This window comes from Doryrhamphus excisus, chromosome 18, assembly GCF_030265055.1.
Source record: "Doryrhamphus excisus isolate RoL2022-K1 chromosome 18, RoL_Dexc_1.0, whole genome shotgun sequence".
Taxonomy (NCBI): Eukaryota; Metazoa; Chordata; class Actinopteri; order Syngnathiformes; family Syngnathidae; genus Doryrhamphus; species Doryrhamphus excisus.
The window spans coordinates 11,997,379-12,019,332 of NC_080483.1; the positions used below are offsets into that span (position 1 = coordinate 11,997,379).

At 41.2% G+C, this 21,954-nt stretch overlaps 1 protein-coding gene across 7 annotated transcripts in view; it reads left to right on the forward strand.

Moving 5' to 3' along the window:
- nav1b (neuron navigator 1b) overlaps window positions 1–21,954 on the forward strand; it is a 74,056-nt gene that overhangs the window by 46,859 nt on the left and 5,243 nt on the right. For 3 of the 7 annotated variants that reach the window (XM_058055573.1, XM_058055568.1, XM_058055574.1), the window contains 22 exons: window positions 4,512–4,662; window positions 4,937–5,237; window positions 5,563–6,304; window positions 7,490–7,897; window positions 7,982–8,023; window positions 8,101–8,264; window positions 8,521–8,694; window positions 9,431–9,480; window positions 9,658–9,681; window positions 10,439–10,516; window positions 11,680–11,763; window positions 11,836–12,159; window positions 13,716–13,891; window positions 13,965–14,121; window positions 16,067–16,259; window positions 16,415–16,509; window positions 16,586–16,681; window positions 16,958–17,126; window positions 20,839–21,074; window positions 21,145–21,299; window positions 21,369–21,440; window positions 21,682–21,878. In XM_058055573.1, the coding sequence (XP_057911556.1) occupies window positions 4,512–4,662; window positions 4,937–5,237; window positions 5,563–6,304; window positions 7,490–7,897; window positions 7,982–8,023; window positions 8,101–8,264; window positions 8,521–8,694; window positions 9,431–9,480; window positions 9,658–9,681; window positions 10,439–10,516; window positions 11,680–11,763; window positions 11,836–12,159; window positions 13,716–13,891; window positions 13,965–14,121; window positions 16,067–16,259; window positions 16,415–16,509; window positions 16,586–16,681; window positions 16,958–17,126; window positions 20,839–21,074; window positions 21,145–21,299; window positions 21,369–21,440; window positions 21,682–21,878 (4,088 nt within the window). The remainder of the gene's footprint in view (window positions 1–4,511; window positions 4,663–4,936; window positions 5,238–5,562; window positions 6,305–7,489; window positions 7,898–7,981; window positions 8,024–8,100; window positions 8,265–8,520; window positions 8,695–9,430; window positions 9,481–9,657; window positions 9,682–10,438; window positions 10,517–11,679; window positions 11,764–11,835; window positions 12,160–13,715; window positions 13,892–13,964; window positions 14,122–16,066; window positions 16,260–16,414; window positions 16,510–16,585; window positions 16,682–16,957; window positions 17,127–20,838; window positions 21,075–21,144; window positions 21,300–21,368; window positions 21,441–21,681; window positions 21,879–21,954) is intronic. The other 4 variants (XM_058055571.1, XM_058055569.1, XM_058055572.1 and 1 more) reach the window with 4 other exon arrangements.

The window sequence follows — 21,954 nt, forward strand, 5'->3', positions numbered from 1 at the left end:
TGGAAACAAAATGCATACCAACAAAGACATTGTGAACTTAATGAAGGGTTTGCTGTAGTCATCTTATCCAGGATTTATGGCCTCTGCAGTCTGCATTCAATTTCCCTTTTCTTGGCTTGCTTGGACCATTTTTTTTTAAAAGGAGAGGCTCTAAAGGGATCTCTGGCTATTGAAGCCTCGCATGTTTTTGACCCCCCAATTAAAGTCAAAACAGTTGTTGAGAAAGGAAGTGGTCATCTGACTAATACTTAAAGCTTGTTGTTTATTAGCCAAACCAAGGTAGTTGTGTTTTCATTCATTTCATTTGTTTTGTGTAGTATTTCAATCATTTTGTTCATTTTGTCACTTAAACAAAACAATGTAACAAAAGTTGGCTGCACGGTGGGCGAGTGGTTAGCGCGCAGACTTCACAGCTAGGAGACCCGAGTTCAGTTCCACCCTCGGCCGTCTTTGTGTGGAGTTGCATGGAGTGCATGTTCTCCCCGTGCATGCGTGGGTTTTCTCCGGGTACTCCGGTTTCCTCCCACATTCCAAAAACATGCTAGGTTAATTGGCGACTCCAAATTGTCCATAGGTATGAATGTGAGTGTGAATGGTTGTTTGGTATATGTGCCCTGTGATTGGCTCGCGACCAGTCCACGGTGTACCTCGCATTTTGCCCGAAGACAGCTGGAATGAATGAATAAATATAACAAAAGTTGAGATTTAAGTATCGACTTTCAGCTTTAAATTAAGACCTCTCTCAAGTCAGAGAAAGTATAAGCGATTTGTGCGATTTTTTTTGTCATGCAAATGTACTATTACTCTTTTGGACTCATATTGTTATGAGAAGCCAAACTAAGTAACCCCAATAACTAACTGGAACTAACTAGCTCATGGAACAAAGTGGGAGGTAAGTCACCTTTGATGGACTACACTGCCATGGTGATGTCTAACTATCCTTTTAAGACATTCATAAGACTCGTGTGCTCATGTGTGTTGCTAAAAATGTGTTCCTTAGCGGGTCTTTGCGTGGGTAACAGCCGGGATTTTTTTTTTTATTAGGGATTATTGTGCCTGCTGTGAGATAGTTTAAACCTGCAATGGAAGCCTGCGTTTGTGTGTACCACCGAACATTACACTAACATTACTGACATTACTGACACCAAGTGACAACATCTTTGAGCGCATCTTTTGGATGCCTCGAAAGCTAAAAGGCGTAGTGGGTGAGGGTGGATTTATCTGACTAAAGGAGAAGGTCCTTTTTATTTTTCCAGTCCAGTAATCATATTAGATTTACACTATTTGGAAAGACACTGAATAATCTAAGACACACTGACCGTAAACGTGATGTATTAAAACAATATTATGCATGGTGATAAGAGCAGGATACACATCACTGAACTCGCCAGTGGTCAGGTTCTATTACAATTCCATACTTAAACATAAGTGAAAGTCATGGTCATTGGTGAAGTTCCACTATTTACTCGTGTATTCAATCCGGTAAGTGAGTATCGTGTGCATGTATTCCTTTATTTTCTTTCACTGTGAAGTCCAGCCAGCCATAAGTCATCGTGACTCCTGCTGGAATAGTAATACCTTAGGCCAAGTAAGATCCTCTAACCACTAATCATATCATCCAGGTTTCATGTCCTGCCATGTTTTGTTTTGTTTTTTTCTAATAAGGCTCTCAGATCATGTTCAATACAATAACATATGTTTTCCATTGGTAATATTTCAAATATATGTGCATGCGTGGGTTTTCTCCGGATACTCCGACTTCCTCCCACATTCCAAAAACATGCTAGGTTAATTGGCGACTCCAAATTGTCCATAGGTATGAATGTGAGTGTGAATGGTTGTTTGTCTATATGTGCCCTGTGATTGGCTGGCCACCAGGACCAGTCCAGGGTGTACCCCGCCTCTTGCCCAAAAACAGCTGGGATAGGCTCCAGCACCCCCCGCGACCCTCGTGAGGATAAGTGATAGCTATCCTTTCAGCTACCAAACAAATGGTAACCGGAAGTTGCGTTGACAGCCTATGATGTCATCAGCAGTTGACAAATTTTTCTACTTTTATAATTATAGATTTAAAAACAATTGCAAATGCATATAAATGATGACTTAAATGGCTAATTCAACATGTAAAGTTAAAGTTACCTCAACTGGACACTCATTCATGAAGGTAAAAGTAACCTTAAATGTTAATGTATCCCTTTCATTCATCATTTACAGTATAATGTATGTATTCCTATGCATTTACAATTGTTTTAGGCATGTCAAAATATAATTGGAAAAATATAATTGAAAAATATAAACATTTTTGGGTTTCTGAATCGGATATTTTATATGAGAAATAATAATAATGTTTTGGTTACAGTCAGACCTTCTGGATCTAATTCACGCTAACCAAGGTGTTCCATTGTATATCTAATGACACTTCCTGTGAGTGCATCTACTCCGTGTTGCCTTTACCTCCAGCAGTGTTCATTTTCCATAGCAGAGATGTGAGTTCACCATCCAGAGAGTGCTAATGAGAAGGAGGGAGGTTTTCCAAGGATACAGTCATTCCTCCCAGGAGGTCCTGGCGTCATCTGGGGGTTTGTGGTTGCAGGGAGGCCTATTACCTTGGACTAGGTTTCTCCTCTAAGGCTCTGAGAATAATGAAGCCAAATGGAAAAGCTTTTCTGTTTTATGGATGTTTGTCTTTGTACGGTAACGTCTGATTCCTTGCCCTCATATAACACACCTGTGAAATTCCTATTATCCCGACGTAAAGGAAAACAATATAGTCATAGAAAAGCATTAGTTATAAGGAAAGTCATAACTAATGTAATTTATCTGTTCTGTAAGTCTACCCTGTCGCAGATATTTCAAAACATAATATAGAGTGTCGGGGTTACTGCCATTTTTGAGGATGTAAGTGACATTTTAGACTGTATAATTTTTCTCTGCAGTTTCATTCTAATTGTAGGCTTCATAATCACAAATTGTATGTAGTCCAGGACTGAGGAAAGAAACAAACCGACCTACAATTAAAGAGTTTTTATTAGTTTACCTTTTCCACTTAAACATATTTTTTAGAGCAGGTCAGCAGAAATTTGATCGTCAACTGTCAGTTATGATGATGGGGAGTGTAAATATACTTAATCCTAACTGGGCTTGAAGTCAACTTTATGGTTCCACGTGTTTTATTACACTTTAATATGTTCTATTGCATTCACGGACACATGCAGAGGTCTGCTTTCATTACTTGGCAGCTCGTCCTCATGCCACCAGGCAGACATGGCGGCATCTGTTTTGGGTGTGCTGGGGTAGGTCTGTCACTCCGATTTCCCCTTCACTTTGACTGGACCCCCGAATGAACCCTTGTGCTGTCAGGGCTTGCTGTTTTTTATCCAGCATGATTTAAACAGCACATCCCGGATCGTTTCCTGTGAAGCACAGCAGACAGATCACAAAGATTAGAATGAAATGTTTTGGATCACAATGTTCATCAAAAGCACTAGTCAGCCCTACAAATAACTCAAAATCACCTGTTTGGTTTAGTCTGCTCGTTTCAACCTCACGATTGACAGCCTCGATGTTCAAACCTCATATTACAAATATACAACATAAGGTGGGCAGACATATTTCAATATTGAACAGGTAAACACAAGTAAGTGAACTCCACACTCTTTATTGCTCTCTGGTTCTACCATATCTTACTTATTGTGTGGAAATATGGGGTAATAACTATAAAAGCAATCTTCACTCGCTAAATGTACTGCAAAAAAGGTCAGTAAGGATAATTCATAATGCCGCCTACAGAGAACATACTAACTCCTTATTTCTAAAATCACAAATACTTGCTGATATAGTTCATCTTTAAACATCTAAAATAATTCATGAGGCTAAAAATAACCAATTACCTAAAAATGTCATCCAATACTTCTCTACAAGAAAGGAGAAATATGATCTCAGGGAAGAACTACATTTGAAACACTTATATGCTAGGACGTTAAAAAGCCATAGCATTTCAGTATGTGGAATCAAACTATGGAATGGATTGAGTAAGGAACTCAAACAATGCACAACGATGAGCCAATTCAAGAAACAATACAAGCAGTTGATGTTTGCTAAATACAAGGATGAAGAGTCTTGAACCAGTCATGATGTGCTATACATATCATTATATTGACACTTACTATGGTACACATTATGTCATTGGATGCTCATACCACCTCGTACTTGAGTACGAGGTACATTATTTAAAAAAAAACAAAAAAACAAAAAAAAGACCTTAAACTGTATTATGGAAAGCAGGAAGTGAACAAATGTAACAGTTACTGATTGTAAAAGTACCAGATGGAGGGGTAGGATTTAATAAGCTTTGCTTCTTCCTACTCCTTTTGGACATGTGGAACTGTGAACTGATTATGTGATGCATTCAATTGTAATCTGATGCATGTTCAAATGAAATAAAACCATCACCATATGGTCTTCATTTACTCAATGAAGTTTGAGTCCTAAATTTGACTCCATTGTTTCAGCTGGGATGAAAGCAGCTCCATCAGCAGCGGACTCAGCGATGGCGACGGCGAAGGCTCGGACAATCTCAGCTCAGAGGAGTTCAACGCCAGCTCGTCCCTCAACTCCCTCCCAAACACGCCCCTGGGATCCAGACGCAACTCCTCAGTTATGGTGAGCCAAGAGTGCAATCTTCTTTATGATTTCTTTTAACTCAGTCATTTAAATTTTAGGCTTGCGTCTGCCAAAAACTGTTAAATGTTTTTTTTTCCCCCATGCTTTTCTTTTCCTTGTTTTTCTTTCAACTGCTTGGGGCGCTTGACTTATCGCTGTATTTTTTTCTTCTTTGGAATGCAGCTGAGATAAAAGAAAAGATTAGAACTAACAGAATGCTGGCGGGATAACCAACCACATGTGATTGTTATCCTCGTCTTTATCCTCCCCGTAGCTCCGCACGGATGCAGAGAAGCGATCCCTGGTAGAGAGCGGACTCTCCTGGTACAGCGAGGACGGCAAAGTCAGCCACAAGCTAAACACCAGCAGCTTTGACACGGGGAGTCTCAAAATGGAAGCACCGAGCAAGTGGAGGAAGAAGCCCCCGAGCCTGAGTGAGGACTTCGGGGTCAAGGGTGAACTGAGAAAACCTCAAAGTTTAGGTGCGCCGGGGAGCTTTAAGAAGAGTCGGAATCCTCCAGTGGGTGTGACCTCTCCTATCACCCACACATCTCAGAGCGTGCTGAAAGTGGCAGGTGAGATCCAAAGGCTCAGATAATAAGAAGTTAAAACAAAATTAAAAAAATCAACAACTTTATTGACAAAAGTTTGATTTGTTTACATGCCTGTTTGTATTACCAGTGGTTTGTTTTACATGTCATTTAATAACAAAGACATATCTGGCAGCGGTTCACATGAGATCATTAGCATATAAATATTCTAAAAGTAAATACACGTGTCTTTACTTATGTGATCTTGGATGGAAACAAATGTTTTATGATATATGTTCATCCATATCATGATGCCAAAAATGCAAAACTGTGCTCAGTTGCTATAATTTCTTTAATATTTTCTATGCAGTACCAAAGAGTGACAAGCCACAAGATAAATCCAAGATCTCCATCAAGACCGGCGGTCTCCAAAGGTCACGCTCCGATGCAGGTCGGGATCATCACATGATGGAGCCACGTAAGCCCCCTTCTGGTCTGGTCAAACCCATGACTGGAGCCTCATTCGGCTACAAGAAGCCAGCCACAGCTACTGGTACCGCCACAGTCCTGACAGCAGGGGGCACCACCATCTCCAGTGGCTCTTCAACTGTGGGGAAACCTCCCAAGTCCACAGCAATCCCAGTGAAGCCCGCGGGGGGACGTAAGAATAGCTTTGATGCCAGTAGCGAGCAGAGCTTCCTGGGGCCAAATGCCCGAAACAGCATCCAGTACCGCAGCCTGCCTCGTCCTGCCAAGTCCAGTACACTCAGTGTGATTGGTCGGCCAGCATCCCGACCCGTCAGCGGCACCATAGATCCAAGTCTGTTGAGTCTCAAACCTGTCAGCATGGCCTCAGCAAACCCACGAGTGAAAGAACCCTCCAATTTCAGCAGCAAAATATCAAACCGGACATTCACTGGCCCGGTGAACCAGACGGATAGAGAGAAGGAAAAGGCGAAGGCCAAAGCCGTGTGCGCTGATATGGAATGTGGTTCTCTGAAAGGAGATGAGGTCGTGTCTGAGTCCTCACGAGAATCTGTGGTGAAACTGCACGGCCTCAGACGGACCAGCAGCAGCAAATATCCTGAACTGTCTTCCCCCACCACACCGAGGTGTTTACATTTTACTACTCTTGACCAGGAACCATCTTGTTGTTTGATTCCAACATTGTTTCACTTCAGTTGTCATGGATACGCTCACCAACTACAACATTAGGTACACCTGCACAGAGAAATTAAATCCAACTAATTAAATTTAATGCCGCACGGCGGTCAAGTGGTTAGCGTGCAGACCTCACAGCTAGGAGACCCAGGTTCAATTCCACCCTCGGCCATCTCTGTGTGGAGTTTGCATGTTCTCCCCGTGCATGCGTGGGTTTTCTCCGGGTACTCCGGTTTCCTCCCACATTCCAAAAACATGCTAGGTTAATTGGCGACTCCAAATTGTCCATAGGTATGAATGTGAGTGTGAATGGTTGTTTGTCTATATGTGCCCTGTGATTGGCTGGCGACCAGTCCAGGGTGTACCCCGCCTGCCTCTCGCCCGAAGACGGCTGGGATAGGCTCCAGCACCCCCCGCGACCCTCTTAAGGACAAGCGGTAGAAAATGAATGAATGAATAAATTAAGTCCGGCCCCATTAATTTATATTTACAAAATTTGAACAGTATATATTAATAGTAGTAGTAATGGTAGTACTTCTACACTAATTTTGAGAAAGCAATATTATCCTCACCAGTCACGGATATCTATTATTTGTATTAATTGTATCAATACAAAAAATAATTATATTCATTTATGAGTAGCAAAATACTTTGGTTGAGGCCTGAATTCATCATTCATTCATCAATCATTCATTTTCTACCGTTTTTCCTTACGAGGGTAACGGGCATGCTGGAGCCTATCCCAGCTGTCTTCGGGCGAAAGGCGAGGTACACCCTGGACTGGTCGCTAGCCAATCACAGGGCACATATAGACAAACAACCATTCACACTCACATTCATACTTATAGACAATTTGGAGTCGCTAATTAACCTAGCATGTTTTTGGAATGTGGGAGGAAACCGGAATACCCGGAAGAAACCCACGCATGCACGGGGAGAACATGCAAACTCCAGAATCGAACTCGGGTCTTCTAGCTGTGTGGCCTTCACGCTAACCACAAGGCCACACATTGTGCAGGTGTCCCTAATGATATGTCCATATTAGATTTACAGTACATTTACAGAATAGTACATTTTTGTATTACATTTTTAATGGAAAAAAACAGAAAAATTGTATTTGCATCTGCTCCCAACAGGATGTTGGCAAAGTCTCTGGGTCGTCCACCCAGCTTGGCACATCTGGACAAGGTCAACTCCAACAGTCTGGACTCCTGCGTGACCATCCAGGATCTCCCCCCCAAAGTCCCTCCTTACTCCAAGCTCCAGGACCTGGCTGGCTCCCACTCTGCAGCACGTCTGACCCCCAGCCCGGCACCCGTGCTCCACATTGACTCTCCTGGCTCGTTCAACAGCGAGAGCCTGGGTGGTTCACCTCTGCTCTACCCCAAACTGTCAACTATGCACCGCAGCATGGAGTCGCTGCCCCTCCAGATGAGTGTGCCCTCTTCTGCCAGGTTTAGCACCACAGAGTCGAAACCAAATCAGGAAAGGGGCGCAGGGACATGGAGTACTGGGAGCCGGACATCCCTCAACCTTTTCGAAGGGTTTGTTTTATCTGAAGTAGATCTATTGAGATGTTTGTTTGTTTTTTTGTTCCATTGTTCAGGATTTGTTTTTCCTCTTCACAGGCTGCAAACGGACAGGAACACTTTGCCAAAGAAAGGATTGGAGTATGTCGAAAACAATTACACCGAACACATCGTCACATGTCATTGGTTGACGTTGAAGTAACCGTTCTCTCCTTAAGACGCTGCGGATCGAGTCTGTCGGATAGTGACGGGATAAAACCGGGAAGACGCCACTCCCACAACGCCGTCAGCACGACGGAGAGTGACAGCCCACCTCAGCTGCCTTCACCCACCCGTGCACTTCACCTCTTATCCGCCACCAAAGCCCCTCTCACCAACGTGGGTGAGCGAGAAGAGATCTTTGTATTTCAGTACAGCGGGAATGGAAAATGACCTTCCCTAAAGCAGATACTTAAAGGAGTCAAAATGTTTTGCTAAGATGTGTAATTTAGACTTACAGACCAACCCGTTAATTGGATCCATCAAGATCACCCAACGTATAGATTGCAGTCATTCATTGGTTATAAACAGATGATGTTTTTACTCGTGCACTTGGGTGTGTTCTCTCATATCCTCACTGTGTCTCTCCTTTGCAATAGTTGCCCCAATTTCTTCAGGCACTCCGAGGATATCACGCTCTAACAGCATTGGGCCTCCTAGTGACTCCGCCTGTGATCTGTATGGATCCTCTCCCCTTGGCAGCAGCATGTCCCTGGCTGAAAGGCCCAAAAGCATGATGCGGTCTGGATCTTTCCGTGAACCTACAGACGACGGTACGCATCACCGGCACCCAAAATGATGTTACCTTAGATGGAAATGTAGTTTTAATGATAAAAGTTTATATTTCGAGTGAATTATAACTGGAATGATTCTGTTCCAGGTCTCTGACAGCTAATCAATTTAAAAATGTCTATGTTTGTAATGATTTCTGACAGATCATGTTGGATGATTAAATTGACTCAAGCATATAAAAGAGCACATATACTTTAATAATTGGTCTAATAGTTGTATGGTCATATCACCTCGTGAAAAATAAATATTAAATTAAATTAAATTTAAAATACTTGATGTACTGTATATATCACTATATTGACAGTTACTATGGTACCGATTATGTCATTGTATGGTCATATCACCTCGTACTTTGGTACGTGACAAAAATAAAATAAAAAAAATGAAAATTTAAAAGAAAAAAAAAAAACTATATTAGGAAAGCAGGAAGTGAACAAATGTAACAGTTACTGATTGTAAAAGTACCAGATGGAGGGGTAGGATTTAATAAGCTTTGCTTCTTCCTACTCCTTTTGGACATGTGGAACTGTGAACTGATTATGTGATGCATTCAATTGTAATCTGATGCATGTTCAAATGAAATTAAACCATTACCATAGTTAACAACATTGCGTACACCAGTTAATGAATACATAGGGAATACATGGGGTTTTAATAACATTTTAACAACATTGTTTTTAATATTGGACTAATAAACTTTTATGTTATGTTTTATAGTGCACGGTTCTGTACTCTCTTTGGCTTCCAATGCTTCGTCCAACTATTCGGTGAGTAAATGTCAAAATGATTACCTGATTCAATACAGTATTAATTGGTCGATGTTCCAATCATACAAGAGCCAAGTCAACGATAAAATGTCACCAATTTTCTCTTTTCTGTACAGTACTGTGTTATAACAACAAGCTAATCCTCTAATTTACATGCTTACGCAATGCCTTTCTTAGAATGAGGAGAGGATACAAGGAGAGGTAAGGCCAGTGTCCATAACTGTGTCATTTCCATTTATCATTGCATAAACTACACACCCATTTGAATATTTAATATTTTTTTTAATCTACCAACACTTTTTTTTCTTTCCTTCATCACTCCATAAACTATCTATCTTTTGTGACACATTCTCTACTCCTTGAACAAACTTTTTATTGACAAAATATAAACAAGTGTTGACATGTTAAACACATGTGAATAATATATAATATCACTAGGCTAACAGACAAGGAGAACAGGTAGGATTAAATAAATTCTGCTATATCCAACTACTTTTGGAAAATGCAGAAGTGATGTTCATCAATGTAACTTGGGTATAGAGTTTATTTCCGCGGGGCTACACCCTGGACTGGTCGCCAGCCAATCACAGGGCACATATAGACAAACAACCATTCACACTCGCATTAATACCTATGGACAATTTGGAGTCGCCAATTAACCTAGCATGTTTTTGGAATGTGGGAGGAAACCGGAGTACCCGGAGAAAACCCACGCATGCACGGGGAGAACATGCAAACTCCACACAGAGATGGCCGAGGGTGGAATTGAACCCAGTACTTAAACATGTAAACAAATGAACCATACCATGTCATTTCCAGTTGAAAACAAGGCCATTTGTCATCTGATCATTTATGTAATTATTAAAACATTTATTATTTAAAACACATACTTGGTGTCCAATGTTACCCATTAAAGTGTTCAAACTGCTCACTGAGATGATTTTATTTTTGTCTACAGCAAATCCGCAAACTCCGACGTGAGCTGGAATCCTCGCAGGAAAAAGTGGCCGACTTGACCATGCAGCTTTCTGCTAACGTATGTATGACTTGCGGTGTTGCACTTTGACCTCACGTCAGGAGTTTGCTAATCATTTGGATGATTGACTCTCAAATCTAAATCCAGAGATCGCTCACTTGATTCTAAGTCTTGGTTCAAGCTTTGCAATCATGTTGGATATCCTTCTGAGCCTTTTACTTCATCACTCATGCTACTAACACTGTAACCACACCTGCATTAATTTTACCTGCAACTTCTAGAGCATGTGTCAAACTCCAGGCCCAGGGTCCAAATCCGGCCCACACTGCAATTTCATGCGGTTTTCATTTTAAAAGTGGAAACAATATTTTATATAGCACAAAATCCATCCTCATTCTTAATGAGGATGCCAGATTCAGACCAAAAGTCAAAATAATTGAACTGTAAACGACTAAAGATGGCAGCACCTTAAAGGGGAACTGCTATTTTTTTTTCATTCACTATCTTTCTGTTTTCTGTGAATCATGGTACATGAAAATGAATTAATATGAGCTAGCTAACAATGGAAGCCATGGGAAATACCTATTTTGACAATGATGTGCATTGTTAGCTAGCTCATACTTTTCTCTTGTTAAAAGGCACAGCCTAAAGTAAGTTTTGAATTTTGGCTACCAGTGCAATAGTGTTTGACACCCTGCTTCTAGAAGCTTCTTTCACAGCTTTTATATTACAATTTATAAGTGTCGCACAATCAACCAAAATTAACCAATCCCAATTGAACAACAATGAACTGCCTGTGTGTGTGGGTGTGTACGTGTGTATGCGTTTCTATGGTGAAAATGGTTAATCCCACACTTAACAATCACTGTCCCTCTCTTTTATGCTCTTGGCTGCTTTTGATTCACGGATTTCCTGCTGCTCACTACCTGTCCCCCCCCTTCCCTACCTGCTAACCGGTTGCTTCTCTGGATGTTGGGTATTGCAGTTAGGCCAGGTTTGTTGGACTGTTGAGTAAATTACGCTATTGTTGTTGTTATACTGTGCATGTTAAGTTTCTCGAATGAGATATTTAAGTGCAAAAATAAAATAATGAGACATTGTCAACTGTAACGGTTCCCTGATATCAGTTGGAAGCCATTTTCTTAATGTGTTGTGAGTTTATTTGTTGCAGTTGCTGATGCATACCTCCAAATCCTCACCCGTCTTCTTTTGCATCTCGACAGGCTAATCTGGTAGCAGCTTTTGAACAGAGCCTGGCACTGATGACAGCTCGTCTTCAGACCTTGTCTGTGTCGTCTGAGCAGAAGGTAACCAGCTCTCTATTTCATGCTTGTTAGTTACTGTATAATCAGCTAACAAAAAGAGCTTTGACTCTTTAGGATTCTGAACTGAATGATCTGAGGGAAACCATTGAGATTCTAAAGACTAAAAACACAGAAGCCCAAGAAATCATCCACGGGGCTCTCAATAATTCAGAAATTGCATCTAAAGGTAGATACTGTATATCGTACAATACAGGAACAGAAATTCTAAAGCCACCCATGTCATATCTAATTGTGTCTCGGTTCCAATTTGATTCAGAACTGCAGATCAATCGTCAGAACTCGTCTGAAAGCATCTCGAGCCTCACCAGCACCACCAGCCACTCGAGTATGGGCAGCATCAAGGAACAGGAGGCCAAGAAGAAGAAGAAGAAGAGCTGGGTGAGGATGCACACATTAATATTATATAATCATAATAATAATCGTCCGTCATCCGCAGTTCTTCTGTGAGACATGAACAGATGTCTTTCTCTTTGCCACATTTGCATATAATGTGATGTTCATATTAACCAAGCTACAGCCACATTATTATTATTATTATTATTATTATTATTATTATTATTATTATTATTATTATTATTATTATTATTATTATTATTATTATTATTATTATTATTATTATTATTATTATTATTATTATTATTATTATTATTATTGACATCATCACAACGCTCGAACTACGTTACTGGCGTATTGATACCATGCCACACCACACTGAAAGCGCTTTGGGAAAGCGCTATACAAGTGAAAGACCATTGACAAAAATATTACATGTTATCATGTATGTACCTGTATGTTACTACATTGTCATAGCTTATATATAAAACCATAAAATCTTGCTGGAGGTGTTTTAATAACCATCTTAGTAGGAGGCGTAAGTGTGTCCCATTACGAGCTGTCTCTTTTGGTCTGATTTCACATCTATACAACACTCAGAAATGAGAAAGGCATATGTGTCCATGTGTCATATAAGGATTTTGAATGATGGGCTTTCCATTTTAAGCAAAATCAGCATTTTTTTTACTGGTTGACAAATGGAACAGAACCCTCATCATGCATCAATCTTTCCTGCATGTGTTAATAATCCTGTTGTTAATTAACACTCTTGTCTCCCCCTCATGCTCGCCCACTTTTTATGTTAGGTGTATGAGGTGAGTGATGATGGAATGTAAACCTTCCCTCCCCTTACCAAAGCACTTTTTGTGTGACTGAACAGTTTAATGTTGAATATATGCTCGTGGGGGCAAAAGGGGCCCTGTATGGAGAGGAGAAAAAACTCAAATATGTAATTAATCGAAACAAACAAATTTGTCAATATATCACCCTGACCTATTGTGCATGTAGAAAATATTGTGTATTTACATGATAGAAGCATGGCATGTAATGGTAATGGTTTTATTTCATTTGAACATGCATCAGATTACAATTGAATGCATCCCATAATCAGTTCACAGTTCCACATGTCCAAAAGGAGTAGGAAGAAGCAAAGCTTATTAAATCCTACCCCTCCATCTGGTACTTTTACAATTATAACTGTTACATTTGTTCACTTCCTGCTTTCTAATATAATTTAAGTTTTTTTGTTATTTTTTTATTTTATTTCATTATTTTATTTTTATTTTAAAAAAATTTAATTGGTTTAATTGCTTTAATTTTTTACTTTTTTTTTTTTTGTCACGTACTGAAGTACGAGGTAATATGAGCATCCAATGACATAATGAGTACCATAGTAAGTGTCAATATAGTGATATATATAGCACATCATGACTGGTTCAAGACTCTTCATCCTTGTATTTAGCAAACATCAACTGCTTGTATTGTTTCTTGAATTGGCTCATCGTTGTGCATTGTTTGAGGGTCTTACTCAATCCATTCCATAGTTTGATTCCACATACTGAAATGTTATTTGTCATCTTTTTCCATTCTTCTCTCTGCAGTTACGCAGCTCTTTCAACAAGGCTTTCAATAAGAAGGGCTCGAAAGGGCCCTATGCCGACATTGAGGAAATCGCCACACCGGAGTCATCAGCCCCGTCATCACCCAAAGTCCACCATGATGGAGATAACCCTCCACCATCATCTATGAAAGCCTCAGCCTCTGCATCATCATCTGGGTAATGCACAAACTCAAAGAAATGTAAAATAGCAGAAATTGAGAGTTTGTGGTCTCACACGAACATCTACCAGGTTATGTGAGGGGAGCGAGGCAGGGGATGACAAGGTTGTGTCGGACCTTCGCTCGGAACTCTGGGAAAAGGAGAGGAAACTGACTGACATCCGTCTGGAGGCTTTGACCTCTGCGCATCAACTGGAGCAGCTGCAGGAGACCATGACCAACATGCAGGTATACATGCATTCTTATAATGCCTTTTTGGCGTCCCTCAAGGCTTTAGTAGTACTTCATCATGTGCAACTTTATTTAACATCGTTTCCACACTCAGAACACTGGAAAAAAAGACTGCATGTTAGCATTAAAGTGATAGTTCGGATTTGTTTGATAAAATTATCCATGGTCTGTCATCTCCTCCTCTAAGTAAGCTTGTAAAATTAAGGAAAATCTCTTAGAGTAACACGAGAGGCAGTCAGAGGTGACTGTATTTTTCCTCTATGGAAAAGGGCATTTCATCAGCGTGCCTTTTCAGTCGCAGCTGCACAGGAATTGAACCCTGTGCCCTGTGAGTTCATTCATTTTTTTCCCCCCAAAAAAATTGGTTCTTTATACATACAGTACATGTAATCACTATTACTAACATTAGCAGTACACTAAGTTTATTCATCTTATCTGAACTCTCCCTGTCGAATAAACCAAATAAATACAATGGATTTTTTGACATGAATTTGAATGACACCCCCATCAGTGTAGTGTCCCGATGACATGTTTTCAATGCATAGTTTCTGGATTCTGCTCACCATCATGGCGGCCAAGCCCGTGACGAGCATGATATGGAAGTATATGCCCATCTCTAGACTCTTTGGTTTAAATGCCCGCTCACGCTACTACAGGGAACTTCCAATATTAACATATTTATGTGATGACTCATGCTTCAGCATTTAAGTTAAAGTCAACATAATGAGACACTTGACCGGAAACAACCAAAGTAATCATGGAAAACGGACCTACCGCTCCTCCATAAAATAGGCAGTTCTCCCTCAGGAAGTTGTGTGCTGCAGTGAAATGCATCCAAGCATAAACGACGACTGTCCCCCAGCCATGGGGTGGCCACTGGGGTGGCTAGAGAGTGGCTATGTGTATACTTAGAGTATACCTACGTATATTAATTTACTTTCACTGATGTCCAAATGGTGCGGCACGGTGGTCGAGTGGTTATTAGCGCGCAGACCTCACAGCTAAGAGACCAGGGTTCAATTCCACCCTCGGCCATCTCTGTGTGGAATTTGCATGTTTTCCCCGTGCATGCGTGTTTTTTCTCCGGGTACTCCGGTTTCCTCCCACATTCCAAAAACATGCTAGGTTAATTGGCGACTCCAAATTGTCCATAGGTATGAATGTGAGTGTGAATGGTTGTTTGTCTATATGTGCCCTGTGATTGGCTGGCCACCAGTCCAGGGTGTACCCCGCCTCTCGCCTGAAGACAGCTGGGATAGGCTCCAGCACCCCCGACCCTCGTGAGGAAAAAGCGGTAGAAAATGAATGAATGAATGAATGATTTCCAAATGACATAGGGCATATGTCACTTTTTTAGAAACTCACATCTAGCATATACATTTGTGCATGGAATGTAGCTAGTATAGTTGGTGCTTTCCTGGGGTGCAAGAACATCCAAACTCTTCAAAACATGTTTATTCCTCTGTCTTAGGCATGTCGGAACGTAATTCTCCTCACTGAAGTTTGCTCTACACAAGCAAAGCTTTTTGGTTCTGTCCACTTAAGACATTAAGACAAGAAGCCCAAGTTTCCTAATAGCAATGTCCATGACAACGGGACATATGGAGCAGTTGCAAGTTGTTGTTTGTTGTTTTTTTACCACTCTAGCCACTCTAGCCATGCACTCTCTTGCATTAAGTTTTGTGATGCAAATATTGTACTCTTTTGAAAGCATATTGTTTTGTAAAGCAAAACATTTTAATGAAGTGACTCCACCAACTTTCTTAAATACCAAAAAACTCTCCAGAACTCGACTCAAAACACAAAGTGGAGAAAAAGTCACCATTGAGGCACTACACAGCTTATGGATGCCATACAATTTCATGTAAAAAAAAATCCAAACCATCCCTTTAACTGTATATGGTGAGATCAAACTGATATAAAGTCATTATTCCATATCCAGAAGACTGTGGAAAATCTAAAGGTAGAGAACGACCAACTGAGGACAAGCGGCAACTCCCCCTGTCCGTCTCCTGGACCGTCCAGTTCCGTGTCCCAGTCCTCGGGTCTCACTTGTCTCAGCAATTCATCACCACGGCAGTCAGTAGCGGTGGCTAAAGGATACACCAGAAGGCTGAGTGATGGAACCTGTGCAGGTATATTGTCAATTATATTAATATGTCTCTATCACCAACTCACCAGTCACAATATTAGGTACAGTCAATGTTTTTATTAAGTTTCTTGCCTGCCGGTGACTTACATGCCTATCTATTTTTTCACTGCTTCCATTTCAATCATTGTTTTTTTCCAGCAGATTCCACCGATTACGCAAGTCTGTCCTCACAGAGAGACGACCACCGTGTCAGGGTGGTGGTTTCTGTGGTGGATTTACACGTCTTTAAAGATGTGAGTGTGCTGTTGTGTGTCAAACTGTCCACCAGTAAATCCTCAGTCACCTACATCTCGTTCTTGACGTCAACAGGAGGTCAAACAGTCGGATTTATTCATCGGCACGGTCAGAGTGAACGGAAGGATGGACTGGCCCATGCTGGACTCAGCCGTCAGCCAGGCCTTCAAGGTGAAGCAGCTTCTTTTGGCGGTGTGACCTGTCACAAGGACCGAATGTTCCATTTTCATCTGGCATAGTGATGTTTGTAATTCAGCTGTCAGCTTTTAATTTTAGCACGCTGTTCCATGCATCGTCAGATTGCTGTAATGTGTTTTTATGCGGTCCATAGCCACTAGGGGACATATTTGTATGATATTTGGGGATTGCTATGACATGTTGGAATAGTGTATATAAAACATTAGAGTTCTCAATTCCTTTCTTTTACTCCTGTGCCGTTCATTCCAGGTTTACATTGCCAAAGTGGACCCCAATTCCAGTCTTGGCTTGTCCACAGACTCCATCTTCAGTTACAGTATGGGCCACATCAAGAGGGTTCTTGGGGGAGAGGCTCCTGAGACGCAGCCCTCTCGGTGCATGTCCCGGGGGCCCACCGGTATCACTGTGGCTCTGAAAGGTATGCACAGGGATGAACATATTTTTCGATTTTTGACCAAGCCTGAGTATGACAGTGTTTCAACATTTGTGTAGCAGAAAAAAATTATATATATATTTTTTTGTGGTTAACCTTAATTATAAATTGAATATTTTCATAGTTAGAGCATTAAAAAAAAACTATTTATGATTTTCTAAATACAGTTTTTAACACTATTAGACACCTCTAGACATGACGTAACACAGCTGTAGTCGCCAATATAGTAGACATTATAGAAAATAAGACATAATATAGACTTGCACGTGTTAGCATTGGGAGAGTTTCTTTTTGTTGTGTTTCTTTATTCTCACAGGGCTTCCAGCGGTGGCTAATGTAATATAGCATTCTTATAGAGCCACACGTTTAGGTTTTATTGACAATCTTTGTGCCAATAGGTGTTCAATTCCAACATGTAACACAGTCCAGCTCACACACTTATCTCCTCCTCACTCTCACTCCAGCGAGGTGCGTTCACAAACATCATAATTTAGACGATGACCCTGTGCGTGCGTGGGTACTCTCCAGGTAGTCTGGCTTCCTCCCACATATGCATGCTAGATTAATTGGAGACTCTAAATCAGGGGCCACCAACACGGTGCCCGCGGGCACCAGGTCGCCCCTAAGCCGCCATGAGTTGCCTGCATTGTGTCCTATAAGTAGCTAAAATAGCGGCAATATCCAATTTTTTTGGTCACTATTCTTGTTTAAATCACACTTATATGTAAACTGACAATGACAATATATAAAAAAAACACTCTGACCAAGCACAGTTCAAAGTTTTGTGCGCATGACCAAAACATAATGTTGGTGGAGATCATACAAACATAGTGGAAACGAGCTATTGGGCGCAGAAAATGAGGCAATGGCTGACCCACAAAAAGGTGGCAGAATAAAGAAAGGAAACATAATTTTCACAATGAATGGGAGATAGGTTTATTTTTTTATTTTTGTTTTTTTTTAAACCACTGTGAAAGTGACATGTGGTGACAGCAAAGCGGCACAATGTGAAGTGACATTTCGCAACGTGTGACACACACTACCCTGGAAACTACCCACAGGACAGCACACTACAAACAGAAAGAGCCCGCAAGTCAAAGGCAGCTTTGTGCAACATGCAATCTTTTTTCACAAGATCGGTAAAAAAAAACTCCCAAAGAGCAACCAAAGCCTCATTTTGAGGTATGCAATTCTTTCATTCATTCATTTTCTACCGCTTATCCTCACTAAGGTCGCGGGGGTGCTAGAGCCTATCCCAGCTGTCTTTGGGCGTGAGGCGAGGTACACCCTGGACTGGTGGCCAGCCAATCACAGGGCACATATAGACAAACAACCATTCACACTCACATTCATACCTATGGACAATTTGGAGTCGCTAATTAACCTAGCATGTTTTTGGAATGTGGGAGGAAACCAGAGTACCAGTAGAAAAGTACTCCATGCATGCACAGGGAGAACATGCAAACTCCACACAAAGATGGCCGAGAGTGGAATTGAACCCAGGGCTCCTGCGCGCTAACCACTCGACCACCGTGCATCCCGTATTTTCTTGGTTAAACCAAGAAATTGAAATATAAAATCATAAATAGATGACTAGTATTTTCATTGAATCCAGTACACATTACCACCAGTGAAGATATGTTTGTGTTGGGCTATGCACCATACACTCATACCTCCAACCATTAGTCCACCTCTTGAAGTGAGACTGAAGCCAGAGTTGGAATTAAATGTGTGAAGACTCCTGCGTAACTCGATGCCATGTAACTTGGTGCCAGCCAGATCCAGCTGGTCGGCCCACAGCCCTGCCCCGCCCCCCCGCCATAGATGTTAATGTGGAACTCTACACTTGTGCTAGCTGTTGGGCTCACTCGCCCTCACTCACTACACTGCTGGAAGTTATTTTCAGAGCCAAATGCTTGAGCAACACATTGCTATGAAGGACATGCAAAGCAATACGTAAACTAATTTGTGCGACCAATTTATACTCCCATCATCGTCTAGCGCTAGGGAACTTGCGCCTCTATTTTAAACATATAGAATTTTTCAATTTGTCATCCTTAAGTTAAATTTGATCATAAATAAGGTAACTTACTGTGTTTCTCCAACAGCTCACATTGCTAGGGAGGTGAAACTTGGCACATCAACTGGAAATTACATTTGTGTGCGTCAAAAGAAATTTGAGCTTAGTTGGCCAGATGATGGCGCTTTAATTAACAGTCTCAAAATAACCTTTTGAGAAAACCATGTTGAACCAAGCCATGTTGAATTTCTTTTCTTACTTCTCCAAGCTAACTATCCTAATTACTGCTAAATCTAGGGGCGTACTTCGTCTCCTCTACGTGCTTTTTTAAAATATTTTTATTTTTGTACAAAATGTGAGTATTTAATCTGTTAGTCTGTCAGTTTAAGTTGCTAGTTACACAGCCATGTTCAGTGATGGGAATAACGGTATTTAAAATAACTTTTTCCAGTAACGGGTAATCTAAATAATTACTTTTACTGTCAGCATAACGTCGTTACCATTTTCGACACCCCGTTACTGCACGTTACTGAAGCCGCCTAAAAATATATAGTGAGAGTGTGAGAGTATTGCAGAGTGACAAGGGAGGGGGTGAGATAACCACACAAGGAATGAGGATTGGCTCAGGTTTTAGTAAGATTGCGTTTTCAGCCAATCAGAGAACTTGAGTGGGCGGGTGTTTTGCGCACATAAGCAATGAGGATTGGCTTAAGTTTTAGTAAGATTGCGTTTTCAGCCAATCAGAGAACTTGGGTGGGCGGGTGTTTAGAGCAAGTCCAAGTGTGATACAGCATAGCGAGAGATGGCGAATGAGGAGGACTCTAGTCAGAAGACAGCGTTTCACAGACACTACAGACAATACTTTAACCTCATTGATGTCAAAGGTAAAATATACATTATGTCCCCGAAAAAAAACTTTGTCCACGTCTTTTGTGAGCAACTCAAACCCACAGAAACACCTGTCCAAACCTCTGTAATGGTACCCGTATTTGCTGGGGGGCGGGGTATAGTTACTCTTACTGGTAACTAATTACTTTTGGAGTGGAGTCATTCTGTTAGTAACTCAGTTACTTTTTTCGAGAAGTAACTATAACTAATTACTTTTTTAAAGTAACCTGCCCAACAATGGCCATGTTTACATAACCACCTCCGCTCTACGCCAACATGTCTGCTTGCTTCGCTCCCGTCTTCCGAACATGAGCGTTAACATGGAACACGGCATTGCATGAGAAGGGACGGGCAGCAGTCGTAACACTTATGAAATATTACACTTTTTTATTTAGTATTCAGCATGTGAATTAATGCCAAAACAAACAATAATTACTTCTTATGAGATGTTTGGAGGCCCTTGGAAATCTCTGGGCCCCAGGCAAGTGGCTGTGTTTGCCTAATGGTAGCGCCGCCCCGGTTATATCTACTGTCTGTCTGACTTTTGTCATCAAGAGTTATGCAAATTAAGGATAATACTGAACATAATTGCGGTCTCAGAAGTGTAAATTACCAAATTAACCTCTAATCTTTTTGGGGTAAGAAATGAACCACAGCAGATCTAATCGAACACATTAAACAAATCAAACAACAATCAAAAGGCCATCCAAATGCAATCAAGGTTAAAAACTGCTATCAGATGCGTGCGTTTTAATTACATTTCATCTCGTGTCTTGCTACTGTGTCCAGGCTTGAAGGAGAAGTGCGTGGACAGCCTCATCTTCGAGACCCTCATACCTAAACCGATGATGCAACACTATATCAGCCTGCTACTCAAACACCGCAGACTCATCCTATCTGGTCCGAGCGGAACGGGTAAAACATACCTCGCCTCCCGTCTGGCTGAGTACCTGGTGGACCGTAGTGCCCGCGAAGTCTCTGATGGCATCGTCATGACCTTCAACATGCATCGCCAGTCATGCAAGGTGACAGAAAGCGAATAAAACAAGTGATGAGTTGTCATCAACTCCTTCTTAATCGACTTTTTCCCTCCAGGATCTACAGCTGTATCTCTCCAACTTGGCCAATCAAATTGACAGAGAAACCAGCTCCTCTGAGAACCCTCTGGTCATTATTGTAGATGATATTCATGACCCAGCTGCGGTCAGCGAACTAGTCAATGGGGCACTCACTTGCAAATATCACAAATGGTAATTCATAGATATATAGTCTGATTAAATCATCAAATCAGACCTTTATAACACTATTCCTGTTTTCAGTCCATACATCATCGGAACAAGCAATCAGCCAGTGAAGATGACTGCAAACCACAGTCTTCACCTCAGCTTCAGGTACGTTCTTATGTCTAAACCACTGGCAACAAAAGTGAGTTTGCTGTACAAATTGGGTGAGTTGTTGGTGTTGCAATGCATCAGGAGATGGTGTGTTCAATTTTTCTGACTCTCTCATTCATACTAGTCACTCGAAGTTCAATATGTCACCTCAAGAGCCCGAAGAACTCTGCGAGAATGTGGAAAAAACTGGTCTATGGACTATTGTTATTTACCAGGTCTATTTGTGTTTGGGTCTCAGGATGGTGACCTTCTCCAACAACGTGGAGCCAGCTAACGGCTTCCTGGTGCGCTACCTGCACAGAAAGCTAATGGAGTCTGAGGACGAGAGGAGTTTGACCAATGACGACCTGATCCAAGTGCTGGACTGGGTTCCCAAACTGTGGTATCATCTACACACCTTCCTGGAGAAGCACAGCACATCTGACTTTCTCATTGGTATAAAACCTTCTGATCAGGATAAGGGACGGTATTTTGGGAATATATTTTGTTTCAATGTGTCTCACTGTTGTCT